Source organism: Hemitrygon akajei, chromosome 9 (genome assembly GCF_048418815.1).
Source record: "Hemitrygon akajei chromosome 9, sHemAka1.3, whole genome shotgun sequence".
Classification (NCBI taxonomy): domain Eukaryota; kingdom Metazoa; phylum Chordata; class Chondrichthyes; order Myliobatiformes; family Dasyatidae; genus Hemitrygon; species Hemitrygon akajei.
Window position 1 is genome coordinate 6,931,953 of NC_133132.1, and position 23,221 is coordinate 6,955,173.

Here is a 23,221-nt window from a genome sequence, read left to right on the forward strand (position 1 = left end):
ACGTGGGGCAGGAGTGAGAGAGAGAGAGAGAGAGAGAGACCCTCCTGCGCCAGGATCTTCTAGTGGGCATTCCCTCCGGCCGGGAGTCTACCTCCACGTTCACAAGTGCACACACACCTAGCCATCAGACACACACACATTACTGAAAATGCACGTCTGATACTGACACACAGCCACCTTTACACAACTGTCAGGGCTGACAATAAGGAAATCTCTTTAAAGATTAACCTTATCTGTCACAGCTACATCGAAACATGAAACGTGTCTTTTGCGTCAGCAACCAACACAGTCCAAGCGGTGCTGGGGGCAGCCCGCAAGCATCGCCGTCTTCTGGTGCCAATGTAGCCCGCCCACCCACCGTACCTGTGAGAGGAAACCCACATGGTCACGGGAGAACGTACAAACTCCGTACGGACTGCAGTGGGCATTGAGCTGGTGCTGTAAAGCTTTACGGGAGCCACTGCGCTAGTGTACGGCCTTTTCTCCCCACCTCCACCCAAAGCAGCCACAAACAGACCTGATTTCTTTGATGGTCTGAAACTGCACGAGGATGAATGAGACACCTACCGTTATTTGTTGCAGGAGAGGCATTCTCAATATCTTTGAGAAGGTTCCGTGTGATCTCTCCTTCATAGAAAGCCTTAGGGCCTTTCGATGCAATGGTCTCCAGTGTTTTAGCAAGCTCAGAGTACTGCACATTGTCACGGAGCCTCCCATCACTCTTATAAAACAAATCACTGAAAGAAAAATATTTATTGATTAAAAGTGAGGTGCAATTTTTCCGTTCAACCGACTGCTTCCCCGGCATACTCTGGGCACACCCATACTAATCCATACTGGAACACATGGATTAACTTATTTCCACCAGCAAAGATTACATCACTGAATCTGACAATCGGAAGTGACTAACAGGGTGGGAGAGAAAAACACATTTTGATTTAAAAAAAGCATTTTTTAACAGCCAGCTCCTGAGGAAGGTAAGGGGGGACCTCTGACGGACTGAGCTTGGCAGGTTAGTGAAGAAAGCGTTTGTCAGGCTTACAGTCGGGACACTGGGTGGAGGAGTTAGGATGTTACAGCTGTACAAGTCAATGAGAAGATTACACTTGGAGCGCTGAACAGCCCAGCTTGTTCATGCCAACCACATGTCTGCATTTGATCCCTATACCTGGACCTTCCCTATCAATCTCCCTGTCCAAACATCGTTCAGATGCCATTATTCTAACATTTCCTCTGGTAGCTCGTTCCATATGTAAGACCATAAGCTATAGCAGCAGAAGTAGGCCATTCAGCCCATTGACTCTGCTCTGCCATCCAGTCGTGGGCTGATCCACTTCTTCCAGTCATCCCCACTCCCCTGCTTTCTGCCCATACCCCTTGATGCCCTGGCTAATGAAGAACTTATCTATCTCTGCCCTAAATGCACCCAATGACTGGCCTCCACAGCCACTCATGGCAACAAATTCCACAGATTTACCACCCTCTGACTAACGTAATTTCTCCACATCTCTGTTCTAAATGGACGTCCTTCAATCCTGAAGTTGTGCCCTCTTGTCCCCGACTGTGGGAAATAACTTTGCCATATCTAATCTGTTCAGGCCTTTTAACATTCAGAATGTTTCTGTGAGATTCCCTCTCATTCTCCTGAACTCCAGGGAATACAGACCAAGAGCTGCCAGACGTTCCTCATACGGTAACCCTTTCATTCCTGGAATCATTCTCGTGAATCTTCTCTGAACCCTCTCTAATGCCATTATATCCCTTCAAAAATAAGGAGCCCAAAACTGCACACAATTCTCCAAGTGTGGTCTCACGAGTGTCTTATAGAGCCTCAACATCACATCCCTACTCGTACATGCTATACCTCTAGAAATGAATGCCAACATTGCATTCGCCTTCTTCACCACCGACTCAACCTGCAGGTTAACCTTTAGAGTATTTTGCACAAGGACTCCCAAGTCCCTTTGCATCTTTCATTTTGAATTCTCTCCCCATCTAAATAATAGTCTGCCTGTTTATTTCTTCCACCAAAGTGCATGACCAAACACTTTCCACTTTCATTTGCCACTTCTTTGCCCATTCCCTTAAACTACCTAAGTCTCTCTGCAGGCTCTCTGTTTCCTCAACACTACCTGCTCCTCCACCTATCGTTGTATCATCGGCAAATTTAGCCACAAATCCATTAATCCCATAGTCCAAATCATTGACATACATCGTAAAAAGCAGCGGTCCCAACACCGACCCCTGTGGAACTTCACTGGTAACCGGCAACCAGCCAGAATAGGATCCCTATTACCTTTCTCTTTATTATATACTATTAGATTAATACTTTGTTTGATCTTGGTAATGTTTATTTTACCTTTTATTCGAACTGTTATTGATACAGATATTTGTGATAATTCTCCTCTTGTTTATATATATATATGTACTTTTTTATTTAATTAATAAGAAGATTGATAACGAAAGAAAGAATAGGATCCCTTTATTCCCACTCTCTGTTTTCTGCCGACCAGCCAATGCTCCACCCATGCTCCACCCCTGCTAGTAACTTCCCTATAATTCCATGGGCTCTTATAAGCAGCCTCATGTGCGGCACCTTGTCAAAGGCCTTCTGAAAATCCAAGTACACCACATCTACTGCATCTTCTTTGTCTACCCTGCTTGTAATTTCCTCAAAGAATTGCAGTAGGTTTGTCAGGCAGGATTTTCCTTTCAGGAAGCCATGCTGGCTTTGGCCAACCTTGTCATGTGCCTCCAGGTATTCTGTAATCTCATCCCTAACAGTCGATTCCAACAACTTCTCAACCACTGACATTCTCCGCTCTGCATGGAAAGGTTACTCCCTCAATTCCCTTTTGAATCTTTCCCCTCTCACCTTAAATCAATGTCAAGTTTTAGACTCAGCTATACTGGGGAAAGGTCTAATGGTCTGAGGGGTAATCTCCAAGGTTACCCCTCAGACTCTTATGCTCCAGGGGGATAAAAAAACACATCCTATCCAGACTCCCCCATTCGAGCCCTCCTGTCTTCAAACATCTTTGTGAATCATTCCTGCACCTTGCCCCACTTAATGATATCTCAGCTATACCCGGGCAGCCAGAACTGCACCCAATCCTCAGTGTGGTCACACCAATGTCTTGTAGAATTGTAATACGATATCGTACCCAGAACTGCACCCAATCCCCAGTGTGGTCACACCAATGTCTTGTAGAATTGTAATACGATATCGTACCCAGAACTGCACCCAATTCTCAGTGTGATCACACCAATGTCTTGTAGAATTGTAATACGATATCGTACCCAGAACTGCACCCAATTCTCAGTGTGATCACACCAATGTCTTGTAGAATTGTAATACGATATCGTACCCAGAACTGCACCCAATCCCCAGTGTGATCACACCAATGTCTTGTAGAATTGTAATACGATATCGTACCCAGAACTGCACCCAATCCCCAGTGTGATCACACCAATGTCTTGTAGAATTGTAATACGATATCGTACCCAGAACTGCACCCAATCCCCAGTGTGATCAATGTCTTGTAGAATTGTAATACGATATCGTACCCAGAACTGCACCCAATCCTCAGTGTGATCACACCAATGTCTTGTAGAATTGTAATACGATATCGTACCCAGAACTGCACCCAATCCTCAGTGTGATCACACCAATGTCTTGTGGAATTGTAATACGATATCGTACCCAGAACTGCACCCAATCCCCAGTGTGATCACACCAATGTCTTGTAGAATTGTAATACGATATCGTACCCAGAACTGCACCCAATCCTCAGTGTGATCACACCAATGTCTTGTAGAATTGTAATACGATATCGTACCCAGAACTGCACCCAATCCCCAGTGTGATCACACCAATGTCTTGTGGAATTGTAATATGACATTGTAACTCTGTACTCAGTGTCCCAACTGAAGGCAAACATTGTCAAATGCCTTCTTCACCTCCCCGTCTACCTGTGATGTCACATTCAGTGAACTATGTACCTATACCCTTAATTCTCTCTTTTCTACTACACTCTCCGGAGCCCTGTCATTCGCTGCGCAAGTCCTGCCCTGGTTTAACTTACTGCCTCACGCTTACCCAAATTAAAGTTCATCTGGCCTTACTAGGCCTACTTCACCAGCCATCGAGAAGTTGGTTACTGTTCACTGTGATCAAGGTGCCACACCATGGTCAGTGGCTTCCAGTCCGAGTAACAACCTTCCACCAAGACAATTCAGTATCAGATTGGTTAGCTCACCCTGCATGCAACCTTCTGGATTAGCCCACTGTACAGCACCTTCTCAAAGGCCTTGTAAAGTCCATGAAGACATATCTACAACATTTCCCTCATCAATCCATTTTGTTACCTCTTCAAAAACTCAACAGAATTTGTGGGACATGGTTACCCACGCACAAAACAATAGTGACTATCCCTAAAACCGTAAGATGTAGGAGCAGAAAGAGGCCATTTGGCCCATTGATTCTGCTCCACGGTTCCATCTTCCCTGATTTATTATCCCTCTTAACCCCGTTCTCCTTCCTTCTCCCCGTGATATTTGATGCCCTCACTAATCAAGAATCTATCATTTTGGGCTTTAAATATTCCCAGTGACTTGGCTCCCACAACTAACTGTGATAATGAATTCCACAAATTCACTACCTCCTGGCTAAAAAAAACAATCCTCCTAATCTCTGTTCTAGAATTATTCTGAGGCTGTGCCCTCTGGTCCTAGGCTACAGGAAGCGTCTTCTCCACACCCACTCCATCTTTGTCTTCAATACTTGATATGTTTCACTGAGCTACCTCCTCATCCTGAACTCCAGTGAGTGCAGGACCAGAGACATTAAATGCTCCCCATATGTTAACCCTTACATTCTGGAATCATCCTTGTGATCCTCCTGTGCACCCACTCCAATGCCAGCACAACCTTTCTTTAAATAAGGGGCTCAAAACTGCTCACAATACTCCAAATGCAGTCTAAAAAATGCCTTATAAAGGCTCAGCATTACATCCGTGCTTTTATAATCTAGTCCTCTTGAAATGAATGCTAACTTTTCATTTTCCTTCCTTACCACTGACTCAACCTGCAAGTTTGCCTCTCTGCTAGAGCAAAACTACCTGCTCCTCCAGTCTTCTTGACCCATTCCATAATCTAATGAAAGATCATTACTAATGCCTCCACAACATTTTCAGAGTACTGGGGTGTAGTCCATGTGGTCCAGCTGACGTATTTACCTTAAGATCTTTCAGCTTCATACTCGAGTCGAGTATGATTTCTCCTGAGGGATTGTCTATTGGTGGGTCCTCTAGTCGAGTATGATTTCTCCTGAGGGGTTGTCTATCGGTGGGTCCTCGAGTCGAGTATGATTTCTCCTGAGGGGTTGTCTATCGGTGGGTCCTTGAGTCGAGTATGATTTCTCCTGAGGGGTTGTCTATCGGTGGGTCCTCGAGTCGAGTATGATTTCTCCTGAGGGGTTGTCTATCGGTGGGTCCTCGAGTCGAGTATGATTTCTCCTGAGGGATTGTCTATCGGTGGGTCCTCGAGTTGAGTATGATTTCTCCTGAGGGGTTGTCTATCGGTGGGTCCTCGAGTCGAGTATGATTTCTCCTGAGGGGTTGTCTATCGGTGGGTCCTCGAGTCGAGTATGATGATCTCCTGAGGGATTGTTTATCGATGGGTCCTCGAGTCAACTATCACATGTTGTCTATCAGTGGGTCCTCTAGTCGAGTATGATGATCTCCTGAGGGGTTGTCTATCGGCGGGTCCTCGAGTCGAGTATGATGATCTCCTGAGGGGTTGTCTATCGGTGGGTCCTCGAGTCGAGTATCACATGTTGTCTATCGGTGAGTCCTCGAGTCGAGTATGATGATCTCCTGAGGGGTTGTCTATCGGTGGGTCCTCGAGTCGAGTATGATTTCTCCTGAGGGGTTGTCTATCGGTGGGTCCTCGAGTCGAGTATGATTTCTCCTGAGGGGTTGTCTATCGGTGGGTCCTCGAGTCGAGTATGATTTCTCCTGAGGGGTTGTCTATCGGTGGGTCCTCGAGTCGAGTATGATTTCTCCTGAGGGGTTGTCTATCGGTGGGTCCTCGAGTCGAGTATGATTTCTCCTGAGGGTTTGTCTATCGGCAGGTCCTCGAGTCAACTATCACATGTTGTCTATCAGTGTGTCCTCGAGTCGAGTATGATGATCTCCTGAGGGGTTGTCTATCGGCGGGTCATCGAGTCGAGTATGATGATCTCCTGAGGGGTTGTCTATCAGTGGGTCCTCGAATCGAGTATGATGATCTCCTGAGTGGTTTGTCTATCGGCGGGTCCTCGAGTCAACTATCACATGTTGTCTATCAGTGGGTCCTCAAGTCGAGTATGATTTCTCCTGCGGGGTTGTCTATTGGTGGGTCCTCGAGTCGAGTATGATTTCTCCTGAGGGGTTGTCTATCGGTGGGTCCTCGAGTCGAGTATGATTTCTCCTGAGGGGTTGTCTATCGGTGGGTCCTCGAGTCGAGTATGATTTCTCCTGAGGGGTTGTCTATCGGTGGGTCCTCGAGTCGAGTATGATGATCTCCTGAGGGGTTGTCTATCGGTGGGTCCTCGAGTCGAGTATGATTTCTCCTGAGGGGTTGTCTATCGGTGGGTCCTCGAGTCGAGTATGATTTCTCCTGAGGGGTTGTCTATCGGTGGGTCCTCGAGTCGAGTATGATTTCTCCTGAGGGGTTGTCTATCGGTGGGTCCTCGCGTCGAGTATGATTTCTCCTGAGGGGTTGTCTATCGGTGGGTCCTCGAGTCGAGTATGATTTCTCCTGAGGGGTTGTCTATCGGTGGGTCCTCGAGTCGAGTATGATTTCTCCTGAGGGGTTGTCTATCGGTGGGTCCTCGAATCGAGTATGATTTCTCCTGAGGGGTTGTCTATCGGTGGGTCCTCGAGTCAAGTATCACATGTTGTCTATCGGTGAGTCCTCGAGTCGAGTATGATGATCTCCTGAGGGGTTGTCTATCGGTGGGTCCTCGAGTCGAGTATGATTTCTCCTGAGGGGTTGTCTATCGGTGGGTCCTCGAGTCGAGTATGATTTCTCCTGAGGGGTTGTCTATCGGTGGGTCCTCGAGTCGAGTATGATTTCTCCTGAGGGGTTGTCTATCGGTGGGTCCTCGAGTCGAGTATGATTTCTCCTGAGGGGTTGTCTATCGGTGGGTCCTCGAGTCGAGTATGATTTCTCCTGAGGGGTTGTCTATCGGTGGGTCCTCGAGTCGAGTATGATTTCTCCTGAGGGGTTGTCTATCGGTGGGTCCTCGAATCGAGTATGATTTCTCCTGAGGGGTTGTCTATCGGTGGGTCCTCGAATCGAGTATGATTTCTCCTGAGGGGTTGTCTATCGGTGGGTCCTCGAGTCGAGTATGATTTCTCCTGAGGGGTTGTCTATCGGTGGGTCCTCGAGTCGAGAATGATTTCTCCTGAGGGGTTGTCTATCGGTGGGTCCTCGAGTCGAGTATGATTTCTCCTGAGGGGTTGTCTATCGGTGGGTCCTCGAGTCGAGTATGATTTCTCCTGAGGGGTTGTCTATCGGCGGGTCCTCGAGTTGAGTATGATTTCTCCTGAGGGGTTGTCTATTGGGTCATCGAGTCGAGTATGATGATCTTCTGAGGGGTTGTCTATCGGTGGGTCCTCGAGTCGAGTATGATTTCTCCTGAGGAGTTGTATATCGGTGGGTCCTCGAGTCGAGTATGATTTCTCCTGAGGGGTTGTCTATCGGTGGGTCCTCGAGTTGAGTATGATTTCTCCTAAGTGGTTGTCTATCGGCGGGACATCGAGTCGAGTATGATGATCTACTGAGGGGTTGTCTATCGGTGGGTCCTCGAGTCAAGTATGATTTCTCCTAAGGGGTTGTCTATCGGTGGGTCCTCGAGTCGAGTATGATGATCTCCTGAGGGGTTGTCTATCGGTGGGTCCTCGAGTCGAGTATGATTTCTCCTGAGGGGTTGTCTATCGGTGGGTCCTCGAATCGAGTATGATTTCTCCTGAGGGTTTGTCTATCGGCAGGTCCCCGAGTCAACTATCACATGTTGTCTATCAGTGTGTCCTCGAGTCGAGTATGATGATCTCCTGAGGAGTTGTATATCGGTGGGTCCTCGAGTCGAGTATGATTTCTCCTGAGGGGTTGTCTATCGGTGGGTCCTCGAGTCGAGTATGATTTCTCCTAAGTGGTTGTCTATCGGCGGGACATCGAGTCGAGTATGATGATCTACTGAGGGGTTGTCTATCGGTGGGTCCTCGAGTCAAGTATGATTTCTCCTAAGGGGTTGTCTATCGGTGGGTCCTCGAGTCGAGTATGATGATCTCCTGAGGGGTTGTCTATCGGTGGGTCCTCGAGTCGAGTATGATTTCTCCTGAGGGGTTGTCTATCGGTGGGTCCTCGAATCGAGTATGATTTCTCCTGAGGGTTTGTCTATCGGCAGGTCCTCGAGTCAACTATCACATGTTGTCTATCAGTGTGTCCTCGAGTCGAGTATGATGATCTCCTGAGGGGTTGTCTATCGGCGGGTCATCGAGTCGAGTATGATGATCTCTTGAGGGGTTGTCTATCGGTGGGTCCTCGAATCGAGTATGATGATCTCCTGAGTGGTTTGTCTATCGGCGGGTCCTCGAGTCAACTATCACATGTTGTCTATCAGTGGGTCCTCAAGTCGAGTATGATTTCTCCTGCGGGGTTGTCTATTGGTGGGTCCTCGAGTCGAGTATGATTTCTCCTGAGGGGTTGTCTATCGGTGGGTCCTCGAGTCGAGTATGATTTCTCCTGAGGGGTTGTCTATCGGTGGGTCCTCGAGTCGAGTATGATTTCTCCTGAGGGGTTGTCTATCGGTGGGTCCTCGAGTCGAGTATGATGATCTCCTGAGGGGTTGTCTATCGGTGGGTCCTCGAGTCGAGTATGATTTCTCCTGAGGGGTTGTCTATCGGTGGGTCCTCGAGTCGAGTATGATTTCTCCTGCGGGGTTGTCTATCGGTGGGTCCTCGAGTCGAGTATGATTTCTCCTGCGGGGTTGTCTATCAAAAAAAACTAAGCTAAACAAACCTAAACTAAACAAAGTACTTCTTCGCACAGTGGCTAGAACTGTTTGACAAGGATACATGCAAACACTTTGCCTGTTATTGACACGAGAGAGATGCCTCCGTAATTGCCAAGATCTGCCATGTCTCCCTCTTCAAAATAGTCTCTATTAGACCTCCCCTGAGCTCAGAGGGCACTTGTTACTTTTCCCAGACCTTCAGGAGCAAGGTGTGTGTGTGGTTCAGGAGTGCTGGTCCACCTTCCTTAAGGACCTCTGCGGCAATCCTGTCAACACCAGCGGCTTTGTTGCTTTTCAAACTCCTGATGACATCATGGACCTCTTTCATACTGGGAGGTTGCCGCTTGTCTTCTCACACAAGTCTCTGCAGGATTTTCCAACTGTGTCAACTCTGCACACTTTGATCTGTAATGGATTCTATTCTCTGCAAACTATGATCTGTAACGGGTTCTATTCTCTGCAAACTATGATCTGCAATGGATTCTATTCTCTGCAAACTATGATCTGCTATGGGTTCTATTCTCTGCAAACTATGATCTGTAACGGGTTCTATTCTCTGCCCACTTTGATCAGTAACGCATTGCATTCTCTGACACTTCGATCTGCTATGGGTTCTATTCTCTGCAAACTATGATCTGTAACGGGTTCTATTCTCTTGCCACTTTAATCTGTAAGGGGTTCTATTCCCTGCCCACTTTAATCTGTAAGGGGTTCTATTCCCTGCCCACTTTGATCTGTAACGGGTTCTATTCTCGGCCAATTTGATCTCTAATATGCTCTGTTCTCGGCCAATTTGATCTCTAATAGGTTCTGTTCTCGGCCAATTTGATCTGTAACGGGTTCTATTCTCTTGCCACTTTAATCTGTAAGGGGTTCTATTCCCTGCCCACTTTGATCTGTAACGGGTTCTATTCTCGGCCAATTTGATCTCTAATAGGTTCTGTTCTCGGCCAATTTGATCTGTAATGGGTTCTATTCTCTCCCCACTTTGATCAGTAACAGGTTCTATTCTCTACCCACTTTGACCTGTAATGGATTCTATTCTCTACTCATTGATCTGTAATGGGTTCTATTCTCTGCACACTTTGATCTGTAATGGATTCTATTCTCTGCAAACTATGATCTGTAACGGGTTCTAATCTCTGCCCACTTTGATCCATAAGGGGTTCTATTCTCTCGAATAGAACCCGAAGGATAGAGTAAAGCTGGTGTTGTCGGCAGTAATACAGGATCGAACTTATTGAATCCTTGTTCAGAAGGAAGTGACCTGCGTCTGAGATAACCCCTGCTTTGTGAGAGCAGAAAGGGTTTCCAACATTTCACTAAGGAGAAGGCCAGTGCCCTTATGCAATTCCCTTCGTCGTAAATCTTTCGGGCAAGGCATATTTCAGCTAGGATCAGCAGTAACGTCACGTCGTCAAGGAATTCATTACTTCAAGAAAGTCTCTCCTAATTGACTATGTAAATCATTTGGACTTTTGCATTTATCATTTCAAGAACTGTGTTCGCATTTATCACTTTAAGAACTGTTTGAGTTAACTTCCGGTTAAGTTAGTCATTTGATAACTTTTCATTTGTCGTTGAGCTGAGTTTTAAATAAATGTTTCTTTGTCTATAGAAAAATAGTCTCAAGTCTATATTCATTGTTGCCGTATCATAACACTGCAAACTTTTGTCTGTAATTCTCTGCCCACTTTGATCTGTAACGGGTTCTATTCGCTCGCCATTTTGATTTGTAATGGTTTCTATTCTCTGACCACTTTGATTTGTAATGGTTTCTATTCTCTGACCACTTTGATTTGTAATGGGTTCTGCTCTCTGCGCACTTTGTTCTGCAAAGATTTCTATTCTCCACTCACTTTGATCTGTAACGGGTTCTATTCTCTGACCACTTACGGGTGGTCTCCTTGTATACTTGCTGAATTTCTTATTCTCTTTTACATTATCTGGCAAAGCCATATGTTCATACCCCTTTAGTGATTCACTTTTGGCCAGCAGCTGTACCTGATTATACCTCCATTTTCCTGATGAGAGCTTTAATATCCCATGTTATGCATGGTTCCAGGATCATGCTAGCCTTGCCCATCACTCTGTTGGCCCTGAGCCTCTGTATCTGACTTTGAAGACTCCCACTTGCAAGAAGACCCTTGATCCGCTACTAGGCTCTCCCACACTACATTTGCAAATTCTGTGGTTATGTGTTCTTCACAATATTGAACTGCCAGTCCTGTCTTTTCCTCTGCTATTTTTGTCACGACTATATTATCCTACTCCCACGTGCCAAAACAGCCCTGACTTTCCTGACATGCTTCTTGCCTGAAAGCAAATGCTGTTTAGTGTATCCGAACTTTGTTTCTGCCTGCCTTGTACCTGCCTGTCCTGTTGGCTGAGCTTGCTCGCTTTAACTAATATTTTTGCCTCAACATGCCCATCTGCCACAGTACCACTCGAGATTCAACCCTAGTTAAACCTCCCCTTGAATTGGCACCACATCTCTCAGCCAGAATACTCGTCCCCCTCCAGTTCAGGTGCAGTGGATATTGAGTTTGAGGGCAGGGTACAGGATTACTTGCAGATTCTTCACATTGTGGAAGAACAGAGGGACCTTGGGTTTCGTATCCACGGATCCTCAAAGCTCCACGCAAGTTGATAGGGTGGTGAAGAAGGTGTCTGGGGTGTGTTGGTCAGGGGATTGAGAACAAGTGCCGCGCGGTAATGTTACGGCTCTATAAGACCCTGGTTAGACCACGCGGAATATTGTGTTCATCTCTGGTTGCCTTATTATAAAAATGATGTGGAAGATTTAGAGAGGGTGAGGGGAGATTTACGAGGATGCCGAATTAGGGAGCATGTCTTATGAGGATAGGTTAAGTGAGCTAGGGATTTTCTCGTTGGAGCCAAAGATTATGAGAGATGACTTGATAATGGTGTACAGGGGACTTAGACTGCTTGGGCAGTCAGCAGTTTTTCCCTCCGGGGTGGAAGTGGCTCTTACGAGGGGGCATAATTTTAAGATGATTGGAGGGGAGTGTAGGGTAGATGTCAAAGGTTTTGCGCGGAGGGGGACGGGAGCGTGGATCACGCTCCCGAGAGTGGCGGTAGGGGCCGATACATCTCTTACGTGGATAGAATACTGGAAGGCTGCACAGGATTGAAATGTGGGCGGGCACATCGAGGACCAAAGGGCCTGCGTTCCATGTTTAAAAAAGCTGATCCCTTCCCTCAGCCGTTTGCCCTATCTCGTCTTTCTTTGATTGCCAGCACAGAACACTTCCTGCTGAGGTGCTGCTTTTTAACCTTCCCATACTCATTCTGCAGGAACACACCCTCCTCCTGCCCATGTACAATGGCTGCCCATCCCCCTCCTTCACCACTCAGGCAGACAGCACACCGTCTTGGAATCTCACTTACAGCCACAGAAACTCCTGTCTGTCCCAGCTAGTTACTGCCGGTCGGTCTTCTTGTCTCCACTTGCCCTGTCGTGTTGCGGACCTGGCTGCTGTTGCTCCACGCCGCAGTCACCCCAACCCCTAGCTAAATCTGAAAAAGGTAAGGGGAATCCTGCATGCTCTGCCTACCCCCCCCCTACATCCCTAGACGTCACCCGGTGATGCACCATCAATAACTCTCTCTGAGACGTGAAGGCGAGATATCGGCTTTTATTGGCTGGAAGAAAGAACGAGCAGTAACTGACCACCACACTACATCCTGGAGACTGAGGGCCGGGCTCAGGCCTCAATTGCCTTTATACCGGGGTCAGTGGGAGGGGCCACAGGAGCAGTCAGCGGGGGTGGGGGGGCGTGTCCAGACAGGTACATGTAGTTCACCACACCCAGTCTGCACCATAGGCATGACCACCTCACTCACGCACACTGTCCGTGATGTTCCTGGCACAGGATCTGACTGCACCCTGGGGGAGATGCTTGGTGCCTTCTGGTGTTTGGAAAGGAAGAGGGGTCAGACTGTGCACCAGCCAGGCAGCCTGGCCAGGAGATTCTGCAGGCACTGAAAAAGCTGGAGGAATTCAGCAGGTCAGATGAATAAACAGTCGATATTTTGTAAAGAGGCAGAAGCCAGATTGTGAAGCTGGGGGTAGGGGAGGAGCCGAGTCTGGCAGGTGACAAGTGAGGGGGGAAGGTGGACGGGTGGGAGAAGGGAATGATGTAATAAACTGGGAGCTGATAGGTGAAAGAGGGAAACATTTCAAAGTAAATTTATATTCAAAGTATGTAAATAGGTCCAGGTACTATCTTGAGATTCATTTTCTAGCAGGCATTTATATGGAAATACAATAGAATTTTATGAAAAACTACACATGAACAAAGACTTGACAAACTCTGCAAATTAAGATAATACTGAGAACACGGGTGAAAGTGAGTGAAATCAGTTCCGAGTTGAGGTAAGTGAATTTGGACATGCTGGTTCAAGAACCTGATGATTGCAGGGTAGGAACTGTTCCTGAAGCAGGAATGGTAGAGCCCTGGGCTCCTTCCTGACGGCAGCAGTGAGAAAAGGAAGAAGAGCTGAATAAGACGGGGTTTAAGACAAGAGGAGAGCAGGTGGGGAACTGTTGGGAGTCATAAGGATATCACGGGGGGTGAAGGGAAATGGTAACAGCAGAACCATGATATAGACAAAGACAAACTAGACAAGATTACCAGCAGAACATCTGCAGAATCACTTGTGCGCAGGCTGGCTGATGTTTGTGGCAAGTCACTGGGGAGGCCCATTCACAGTTTGTGTGGGTCTCTGAAGGGAGACTCGAGTGAACTTATGAGGACATTCAGTTACAGGGTGTAGAGGTGACTAGCACATCACGTAGTCACTGCACATTCCATTGCAACCCTGCGCTGAGGAGCTATGTAAAAGTCAGTGCTGGCCTCACACACATCCAGGCTGGTGAGTGGCAGCAAGTCACCTGGTTTAGGGACTGCAGGTCAGTGTATGGGAGGGGTTTCGGGATTCAGGACAGTGTATGGGAGGGGTTTGGGGATTCAGGTCAGTGTATGGGAGGGGTTTGGGGATTCAGGTCAGTGTATGGGAGGGGTTTGGGGATTCAGGACAGTGTATGGGAGGGGCTTGGGGATTCAGGACAGTGTATGGGAGGGGTTTGGGTATTCAGGTCAGTGTATGGGAGGGGCTTGGGGATTCAGGACAGTGTATGGGAGGGGCTTACGGATTCAGGACAGTGTATGGGAGGGGTTTGGGGATTCAGGTCAGTGTATGGGAGGGGCTTACGGATTCAGGACAGTGTATGGGAGGGGTTTGGGGAGTCAGGTCAGTGTATGGGAGGGGTTTGGGGATTCAGGACAGTGTATGGGAGGGGCTTACGGATTAAGGACAGTGTATAGGAGGGGTTTGGGGATTCAGGACAGTGTATGGGAGGGGTTTGGGTATTCAGGACAGTGTATGGGAGGGGCTTACGGATTCAGGACAGTGTATAGGAGGGGTTTGGGGATTCAGGACAGTGTATGGGAGGGGTTTGGGTATTCAGGTCAGTGTATGGGAGGGGCTTGGGGATTCAGGACAGTGTATGGGAGGGGCTTACGGATTCAGGACAGTGTATGGGAGGGGCTTGGGGATTCAGGACAGTGTATGGGAGGGGCTTGGGGATTCAGGTCAGTGTATGGGAGGGGTTTTGGGATTCAGGACAGTGTATGGGAGGGGTTTGGGGATTCAGGACAGTGTATGGAAGGGGTTTGGGGATTCAGGACAGTGTATGGGAGGGGTTTGGGGATTCAGGACAGTGTATGGGAGGGGTTTGGGGATTCAGGACAGTGTATGGGAGGGGTTTGGGGATTCAGGACAGTGTATGGGAGGGGTTTGGGGATTCAGGACAGTGTATGGGAGGGGTTTGGGGATTCAGGACAGTGTATGGGAGGGGTTTGGGGATTCAGGACAGTGTATGGGAGGGGTTTGGGGATTCAGGACAGTGTATGGGAGGGGTTTGGGGATTCAGGACAGTGTATGGGAGGGGTTTGGGGATTCAGGACAGTGTATGGGAGGGGCTTGGGGATTCAGGACAGTGTATGGGAGGGGTTTGGGGATTCAGGTCAGTGTATGGGAGGGGTTTGGGGATTCAGGTCAGTGTATGGGAGGGGTTTGGGGATTCAGGTCAGTGTATGGGAGGGGTTTGGGGATTCAGGACAGTGTATGGGAGGGGTTTGGGGATTCAGGACAGTGTATGGGAGGGGTTTGGGGATTCAGGTCAGTGTATGGGAGGGGCTTGGGGATTCAGGACAGTGTATGGGAGGGGCTTAGGGATTCAGGACAGTGTATGGGAGGGGTTTTGTGATTCAGGTCATTGTATGGGAGTTGCTTAGGGATTCAGGACAGTGTATGGGAAGGGTTTTGGGATTCAGGTCAGTGTATGGGAGGGGTTTGGAGATTCAGGACAGTGTATGGGAGGGGTTTGGGGATTCAGGTCAGTGTATGGGAGGGGTTTTGGGATTCAGGACAGTGTATGGGAGGGGTTTGGGGATTCAGGACAGTGTATGGGAGGGGCTTAGGGATTCAGGACAGTGTATGGGAGGGGCTTGGGGATTCAGGACAGTGTATGGGAGGGGTTTGGGGATTCAGGACAGTGTATGGGAGGGGTTTGGGGATTCAGGACAGTGTATGGGAGGGGTTTGGGGATTCAGGACAGTGTATGGGAGGGGTTTGGGGATTCAGGACAGTGTATGGGAGGGGTTTGGGGAGTCAGGTCAGTGTATGGGAGGGGTTTGGGGAGTCAGGTCAGTGTATGGGAGGGGCTTAGGGATTCAGGACAGTGTATGGGAGGGGCTTGCAGATTCAGGACAGTGTATGGGAGGGGCTTGGGGATTCAGGTCAGTGTATTGGAGGTGCTTAGGGATTCAGGACAGTGTATGGGAGGGGTTTGGGGATTCAGGACAGTGTATGGGAGGTGCTTAGGGATTCAGGACAGTGTATGGGAGGGGCATGGGGATTCAGGACAGTGTATGGGAGGTGCGTAGGGATTCAGGTCAGTGTATGGGAGGGGTTTGGGGATTCAGGTCAGTGTATGGGAGGGGTTTGGGGATTCAGGTCAGTGTATGGGAGGGGTTTGGGGATTCAGGTCAGTGTATGGGAGGGGTTTGGGGATTCAGGTCAGTGTATGGGAGGGGTTTTGGGATTCAGGACAGTGTATGGGAGGGGTTTGGGGATTCAGGTCATTGTATGGGAGGGGTTTGGGGATTCAGGAGAGTGTATGGGAGGGGCTTGGGGATTCAGGACAGTGTATGGGAGGTGCTTAGCGATTCAGGACAGTGTATGGGAGGGGCTTTGTGATTCAGGACAGTGTATGGGAGGGGCTTGGGGAGTCTGGTCAGTGTATGGGAGGGGTTTGGGGATTCAGGACAGTGTATTTGAGGGGCTTGGGGAGTCAGGTCAGTGTATGGGAAGGGTTTCGGGATTCAGGTCAGTGTATGGGAGGGGCTTAGGGATTCAGGTCAGTATATGGGTGGGGCTTTGGGATTCAGGACAGTGTATGGGAGGGGTTTGGGGATTCAGGTCAGTGTATGGGTGGGGCTTTGGGATTCAGGACAGTGTATGGGAGGGGTTTGGGGATTCAGGTCAGTGTATGGGAGGGGTTTGGGGATTCAGGTCAGTGTATGGAAGGGGTTTGGGGATTCAGGTCAGTGTATGGGAGGGGCTTAGGGATTCAGGACAGTGTATTGGAGGGGTTTGGGGATTCAGGTCAGTGTATGGGAGGGGTTTGGGGATTCAGGTCAGTGTATGGGAGGGGTTTGGGGATTCAGGTCAGTGTATGGGAGGGGTTTGGGGATTCAGGTCAGTGTATGGGAGGGGTTTGGGGATTCAGGACAGTGTATGGGAGGGGTTTGGGGATTCAGGTCATTGTATGGGAGGGGTTTGGGGATTCAGGACAGTGTATGGGAGGGGCTTGGGGATTCAGGACAGTGTATGGGAGGTGCTTAGCGATTCAGGACAGTGTATAGGAGGGGCTTTGTGATTCAGGACAGTGTATGGGAGGGGTTTGGGGATTCAGGTCAGTGTATTGGAGGTGCTTAGGGATTCAGGACAGTGTATGGGAGGGGTTTGGGGATTCAGGTCAGTGTATGGGAGGGGTTTGGGGATTCAGGACAGTGTATAGGAGGGGTTTGGGGATTCAGGTCAGTGTATGGGAGGGGTTTGGGGAGTCAGGTCAGTGTATGCGGAGTCAGGTCAGTGTATGGGAGGGGTTTGGGGATTCAGGACAGTGTATGGGACGGGCTTGGGGAGTCTGGTCAGTGTATGGGAGGGGTTTGGGGATTCAGGACAGTGTATGGGAGGGGCATGGGGAGTCAGGTCAGTGTATGGGAGGGGTTTGGGGATTCAGGACAGTGTATGGGAGGGGCTTGGGGAGTCTGGTCAGTGTATGGGAGGGGTTTGGGGATTCAGGACAGTGTATGGGAGGGGTTTCGGGATTCAGGACAGTGTATTGGAGGGGCTTGGGGAGTCAGGACAGTGTATGGGAGGGGTTTCGGGATTCAGGACAGTGTATGGGAGGGGCTTAGGGATTCAGGTCAGTGTATGGGAGGGGCTTAGGGATTCAGGACAGTGTATGGGAGGGGCTTTGGGATTCAGGACAGTGTATGGGAGGGGTTTGGGGATTCAGGTCAGTGTATGGGTGGGGCTTTGGGATTCAGGACAGTGTATGGGAGGGGTTTGGGGATTCAGGTCAGTGTATGGGAGGGGTTTGGGGATTCAGGTCAGTGTATGGGAGGGGTTTGGGGATTCAGGTCAGTGTATGGGAGGGGCTTAGGGATTCAGGTCAGTGTATGGGAGGGGTTTGGGGATTCAGGTCAGTGTATGGGAGGGGTTTGGGGAGTCAGGTCAGTGTATGGGAGTGGTTTGGGGATTCAGGACAGTGTATGGGAGGGGTTTGGGGATTCAGGACAGTGTATGGGAGGGGTTTGGGGAGTCAGGTCAGTGTATGGGAGGGGTTTTGTGATTCAGGTCAGTGTATGGGAGGGGTTTGGGGAGTCAGGTCAGTGTATGGGAGTGGTTTGGGGATTCAGGACAGTGTATGGGAGGGGTTTGGGGATTCAGGACAGTGTATTGGAGGTGCTTAGGGAGTCAGGTCAGTGTATGGGAGGGGTTTGGGGATTCAGGACAGTGTATGGGAGGGGCTTGGGGAGTCAGGTCAGTGTATGGGAGGGGTTTGGGGATTCAGGACAGTGTATGGGAGGGGTTTGGGGATTCAGGACAGTGTATGGGAGGGGTTTTGGGATTCAGGACAGTGTATGGGAGGGGTTTTGGGATTCAGGACAGAGTATTGGAGGTGCTTAGGGATTCAGGTCAGTGTATGGGAGGGGTTTGGGGATTCAGGTCAGTGTATGGGAGTGGTTTGGGGATTCAGGACAGTGTATGGGAGTGGTTTGGGGATTCAGGACAGTGTATGGGAGGGGTTTCGGGATTCAGGACAGTGTATGGGAGGGGATTGGGGAGTCAGGTCAGTGTATGGGAGGGGTTTTGGGATTCAGGTCAGTGTATTGGAGGTGCTTAGGGATTCAGGACAGTGTATGGGAGGGGTTTCGGGATTCAGGTCAGTGTATGGGAGGGGCTTAGGGATTCAGGTCAGTGTATGGGTGGGGCTTTGGGATTCAGGACAGTGTATGGGAGGGGTTTGGGGATTCAGGACTGTGTATGGGAGGGGCTTAGGGATTCAGGACAGTGTATGGGAGGGGTTTGGGGATTCAGGTCAGTGTATGGGAGGGGTTTGGGGATTCAGGACAGTGTATGGGAGGGGTTTGGGGATTCAGGACAGTGTATGTGAGGGGTTTGGGGAGTCAGGTCAGTGTTTGGGAGGGGTTTGGGGATTCAGGTCAGTGTATGGGAGGGGTTTGGGGATTTAGGACAGTGTATGGGAGGGGTTTTGGGATGCAGGTCAGTGTATGGGAGGGGTTTGGGGATTCAGGTCAGTGTATGGGAGGGGTTTTGGGATTCAGGTCAGTGTATGGGAGGGGTTTGGGGATTCAGGTCATTGTATGGGAGGGGCTTTGGGATTCAGGACAGTGTATGGAAGGGGCTTGGGGATTCAGGTCAGTGTATTGGAGGTCCTTAGGGATTCAGGACAGTGTATTGGAGGTGCTTAGGGATTCAGGACAGTGTATGGGAGGGGTTTGGGGATTCAGGACAGTGTATGGGAGGGGTTTGGGATTCAGGTCAGTGTATGGGAGGGGTTTGGGGATTCAGGTCAGTGTATGGGAGGGGTTTTGGGATTCAGGACAGTGTATGGGAGGGGCTTGTGGAGTCAGGACAGTGTATGGGAGGGGTTTGGGGATTCAGGACAGTGTATGGGAGGGGTTTGGGGATTCAGGTCAGTGTATGGGAGGGGTTTGGGGATTCAGGTCAGTGTATGGGAAGGGTTTGGGGATTCAGGACAGTGTATGGGAGGGGTTTGGGGATTCAGGTCAGTGTATGGGAGGGGTTTGGGGATTCAGGTCAGTGTATGGGAGGGGTTTTGGGATTCAGGACAGTGTATGGGAGGGGTTTGGGGATTCAGGACAGTGTATGGGAGGGGTTTGGGGATTCAGGACAGTGTATGGGAGGGGCTTGGGGATTCAGGACAGTGTATGGGAGGGGTTTGGGGATTCAGGTCAGTGTATGGGAGGGGTTTGGGGATTCAGGTCAGTGTATGGGAGGGGTTTGGGGATTCAGTACAGTGTATGGGTGGGGCTTGGGGATTCAGGACAGTGTATGGGAGGTGCTTAGGGATTCAGGACAGTGTATGGGAGGGGCTTAGGGATTCAGGACAGTGTATGGGAGGGGCTTAGGGATTCAGGACAGTGTATGGGAGGGGCTTGGGGATTCAGGACAGTGTATGGGAGGGGCTTAGGGATTCAGGACAGTGTATGGGAGGGGTTTTGGGATTCAGGTCAGTGTATGGGAGGGGCTTGGGGATTCAGGTCAGTGTATGGGAGGGGTTTGGGGATTCAGGTCAGTGTATGGGAGGGGTTTGGGGATTCAGGTCAGTGTATGGGAGGGGTTTGGGGATTCAGGTCAGTGTATGGGAGGGGTTTGGGGAGTCAGGTCAGTGTATGGGAGGGGTTTTGGGATTCAGGTCAGTGTATGGGAGGGGCTTGGGGATTCAGGACAGTGTATGGGAGGGGTTTTGGGATTCAGGTCAGTGTATGGGAGGGGCTTGGGGAGTCAGGTTAGTGTATTGGAGGGGTTTGGAGATTCAGGACAGTGTATGTGAGGGGTTTTGGGATTCAGGACAGTGTATTGGAGGTGCTTAGGTAGTCAGGTCAGTGTATGGGAGGGGTTTGGGGATTCAGGACAGTGTATGGGAGGGGTTTGGGGATTCAGGACAGTGTATGGGTGGGGTTTGGGGATTCAGGTCAGTGTATGGGTGGGGTTTCGGGATTCAGGACAGTGTATTGGAGGGGTTTTGGGATTCAGGACAGTGTATGGGAGGGGTTTGGGGATTCAGGTCAGTGTATGGGAGGGGTTTTGGGATTCAGGTCAGTGTATGGGAGGGGCTTGGGGATTCAGGACAGTGTATGGGAGGGGCTTAGGGATTCAGGACAGTGTATGGGAGGGGTTTTGGGATTCAGGTCAGTGTATGGGAGGGGCTTGGGGATTCAGGTCAGTGTATGGGAGGGGTTTGGGGATTCAGGTCAGTGTATGGGAGGGGTTTGGGGATTCAGGTCAGTGTATGGGAGGGGTTTGGGGATTCAGGTCAGTGTATGGGAGGGGTTTGGGGAGTCAGGTCAGTGTATGGGAGGGGTTTTGGGATTCAGGTCAGTGTATGGGAGGGGCTTGGGGATTCAGGACAGTGTATGGGAGGGGTTTTGGGATTCAGGTCAGTGTATGGGAGGGGCTTGGGGAGTCAGGTCAGTGTATTGGAGGGGTTTGGAGATTCAGGACAGTGTATGTGAGGGGTTTTGGGATTCAGGACAGTGTATTGGAGGTGCTTAGGTAGTCAGGTCAGTGTATGGGAGGGGTTTGGGGATTCAGGACAGTGTATGGGAGGGGTTTGGGGATTCAGGACAGTGTATGGGTGGGGTTTGGGGATTCAGGTCAGTGTATGGGTGGGGTTTCGGGATTCAGGACAGTGTATTGGAGGGGTTTTGGGATTCAGGACAGTGTATTGGAGGGGTTTGGGGATTCAGGTCAGTGTATGGGTGGGGTTTCGGGATTCAGGACAGTGTACGGGAGGGGTTTAGGGTTTGAAGAGGCCCACATGCTTGACTACTACCTTCTAAGGCTGGTATTAAATGCCATGTGAAGTAATTTGAGATATTTCACTATGTCTCCTCCTACGGTTTGTTTTGGTAGAATTTGCTTCAGATCTTGAGTGCGCTGAGCTGAGTTAGACTCCTTGCCAACCACAGTCAAACGTATCTCAAATGTTTCACTTACCCAAGAGAAGATTTTCTGATTTGCAGCTTTGGATGTCTGATAAAAGTCCTTAAATATTCCGGGAATGCGAATCCTTCCTTTGCAAGCTGTATCGATGGTTCAAACAGGGAACGCCAGGGCAATTTCCCAAAGAGCTGGTGTGCCTGCCAGTAACCCTCTATTTCTCCTGGCACACCAATCCACTGAGGCCCTGGGTGAAAACACAGACACAGAAACCACGCTTACATCAAAGGCCACTGGGATATTGCCTATGCATTCAACGTGTTGTGTGTTCAGAGATGCACCTTCTTCCTGTCAGCTCGAACTAGCCTGGCCGTTCTCCTCTGACCTTGCTCACTAAGAAGGAGTTTGGCCCACAGAGCCACCACTCACTGGATTTCTCTTCACACCATTCTCTAGAGACTGTTGTGCATGAAAATCCTAGGAGATCATCAATTTCTTAGATACTCAAACCACCCCATCTGACACCAACAATCATTCCACGTTCAAAGTCACATTTCTTTCTCATTCTGATGTGTGGTTTGAACAACAACTGAACCTCCTGTTCATGCTTTTATGCACTGAGTTGCTGACACCTGATTGAATGATTTGATCCTTGCATTAATGAGAAGGTGTACAGGTGGCCACTGAGTGTGTGCGTGCACGGTATAAATTTATTCAAAGGGTGTGGATTTCACAGGCTGAAAAAGTGTCCAGTTGCTCTGGACAATGGTGGCTTTAGTCTCTGGGGTTTGGTTTTCCAAATCAGCAGAGTACACCGCACAGGTGGTGGCGACTATTGTGCTTTTGCTACCCTTGAACTTCAAGCAAGTAGAGTTGTGGGTCTGGAAGGTGCCGGCCAATGACCTGAATGAGAATGAGGTAAACTGGATCAGGAAGTTTGCAGATGACACCAAGTCTATCAAAGCTTGCAACAGGATCTGGGCTTGCTAGAATTAAGGTCGATGGACGTAGCAGAGGCATGTACGATGCTGTAGACGTCATTGAATGGTGGCTGAATGAAGATTATAGCTGGGGCTTAACGTCCAAGGATACAGATTGTATCGAAAGGACAGGCAGAGAGGGTGGGGTGGCTCTGTTGGTAAAAAAATGAAATCAAACCTTTCGAAAGAGGTGACATAATCAGAAGGTGTAGAATCCTTGTGGGTAGAACTAAGGAACTGCAAGGGCAAAAAGACCCTGATGGGAATTATATATGACTTCCAAACAGCAGTAAAGATGTAGTCTACAATTTTCAACAGGAGATAGAAAATGCTTGACCAAAGGGCAATGTAACAATAGTCATCGGGGATTTCAATACGCAGGTAGATTGGGAAAATCATGTTGATGCTGGATCTCAAGAGAGGGAATTTGTAGACTGCCTACGAGATGGCTTTTTAGAGCAGTTTGTGGTGGAGCCCACTAGGGGATCAGCAACTCTGAATTGAGGGTTGTGTAATGAACCAGAACTGATTAGGGAGCTTATGGTAAAGGAACCTTTAGGGGCCAGTGATCATAACAATGATAAACCCTGGAGAATCTAGAGTCAGATGTATCAGTATTACAGTTCAGTAGTACAGAGGCACGAGAGAGGAGCTGGCCAAAATTAATTGGAAGGGAACACTAGCAGTGATGACAGCAGAGCAATGGCAGCTGGAGTTTCTGAGAGAAGTTCCAAAGGCACAAGATAGACGCATTCCAAATAGGAAGTAGTATTCTAAAGGCAGGGTGATGTGACCGTGGCTGACAAGAGAAGTCAAAGCCAACATAAAAGCTAAAGAGAGGGCATATAATAGAGTAAAAATTAGTGGGAAG

General features: G+C 49.2%; 1 protein-coding gene across 1 annotated transcript in view; it reads right to left on the reverse strand.

Annotated features, from left to right (window-relative positions):
* The window catches only part of LOC140732866 (glutathione hydrolase 5 proenzyme-like), a 255,965-nt gene that overhangs the window by 48,403 nt on the left and 184,341 nt on the right, over positions 1 to 23,221 (reverse strand). Inside the window, exons 5-6 of the mRNA XM_073055495.1 lie at positions 21,428 to 21,617; positions 568 to 737 (exon numbers count right to left, since the gene is read on the reverse strand). Of these exons, the coding sequence (XP_072911596.1) occupies positions 568 to 737; positions 21,428 to 21,617 (360 nt within the window). The remainder of the gene's footprint in view (positions 1 to 567; positions 738 to 21,427; positions 21,618 to 23,221) is intronic.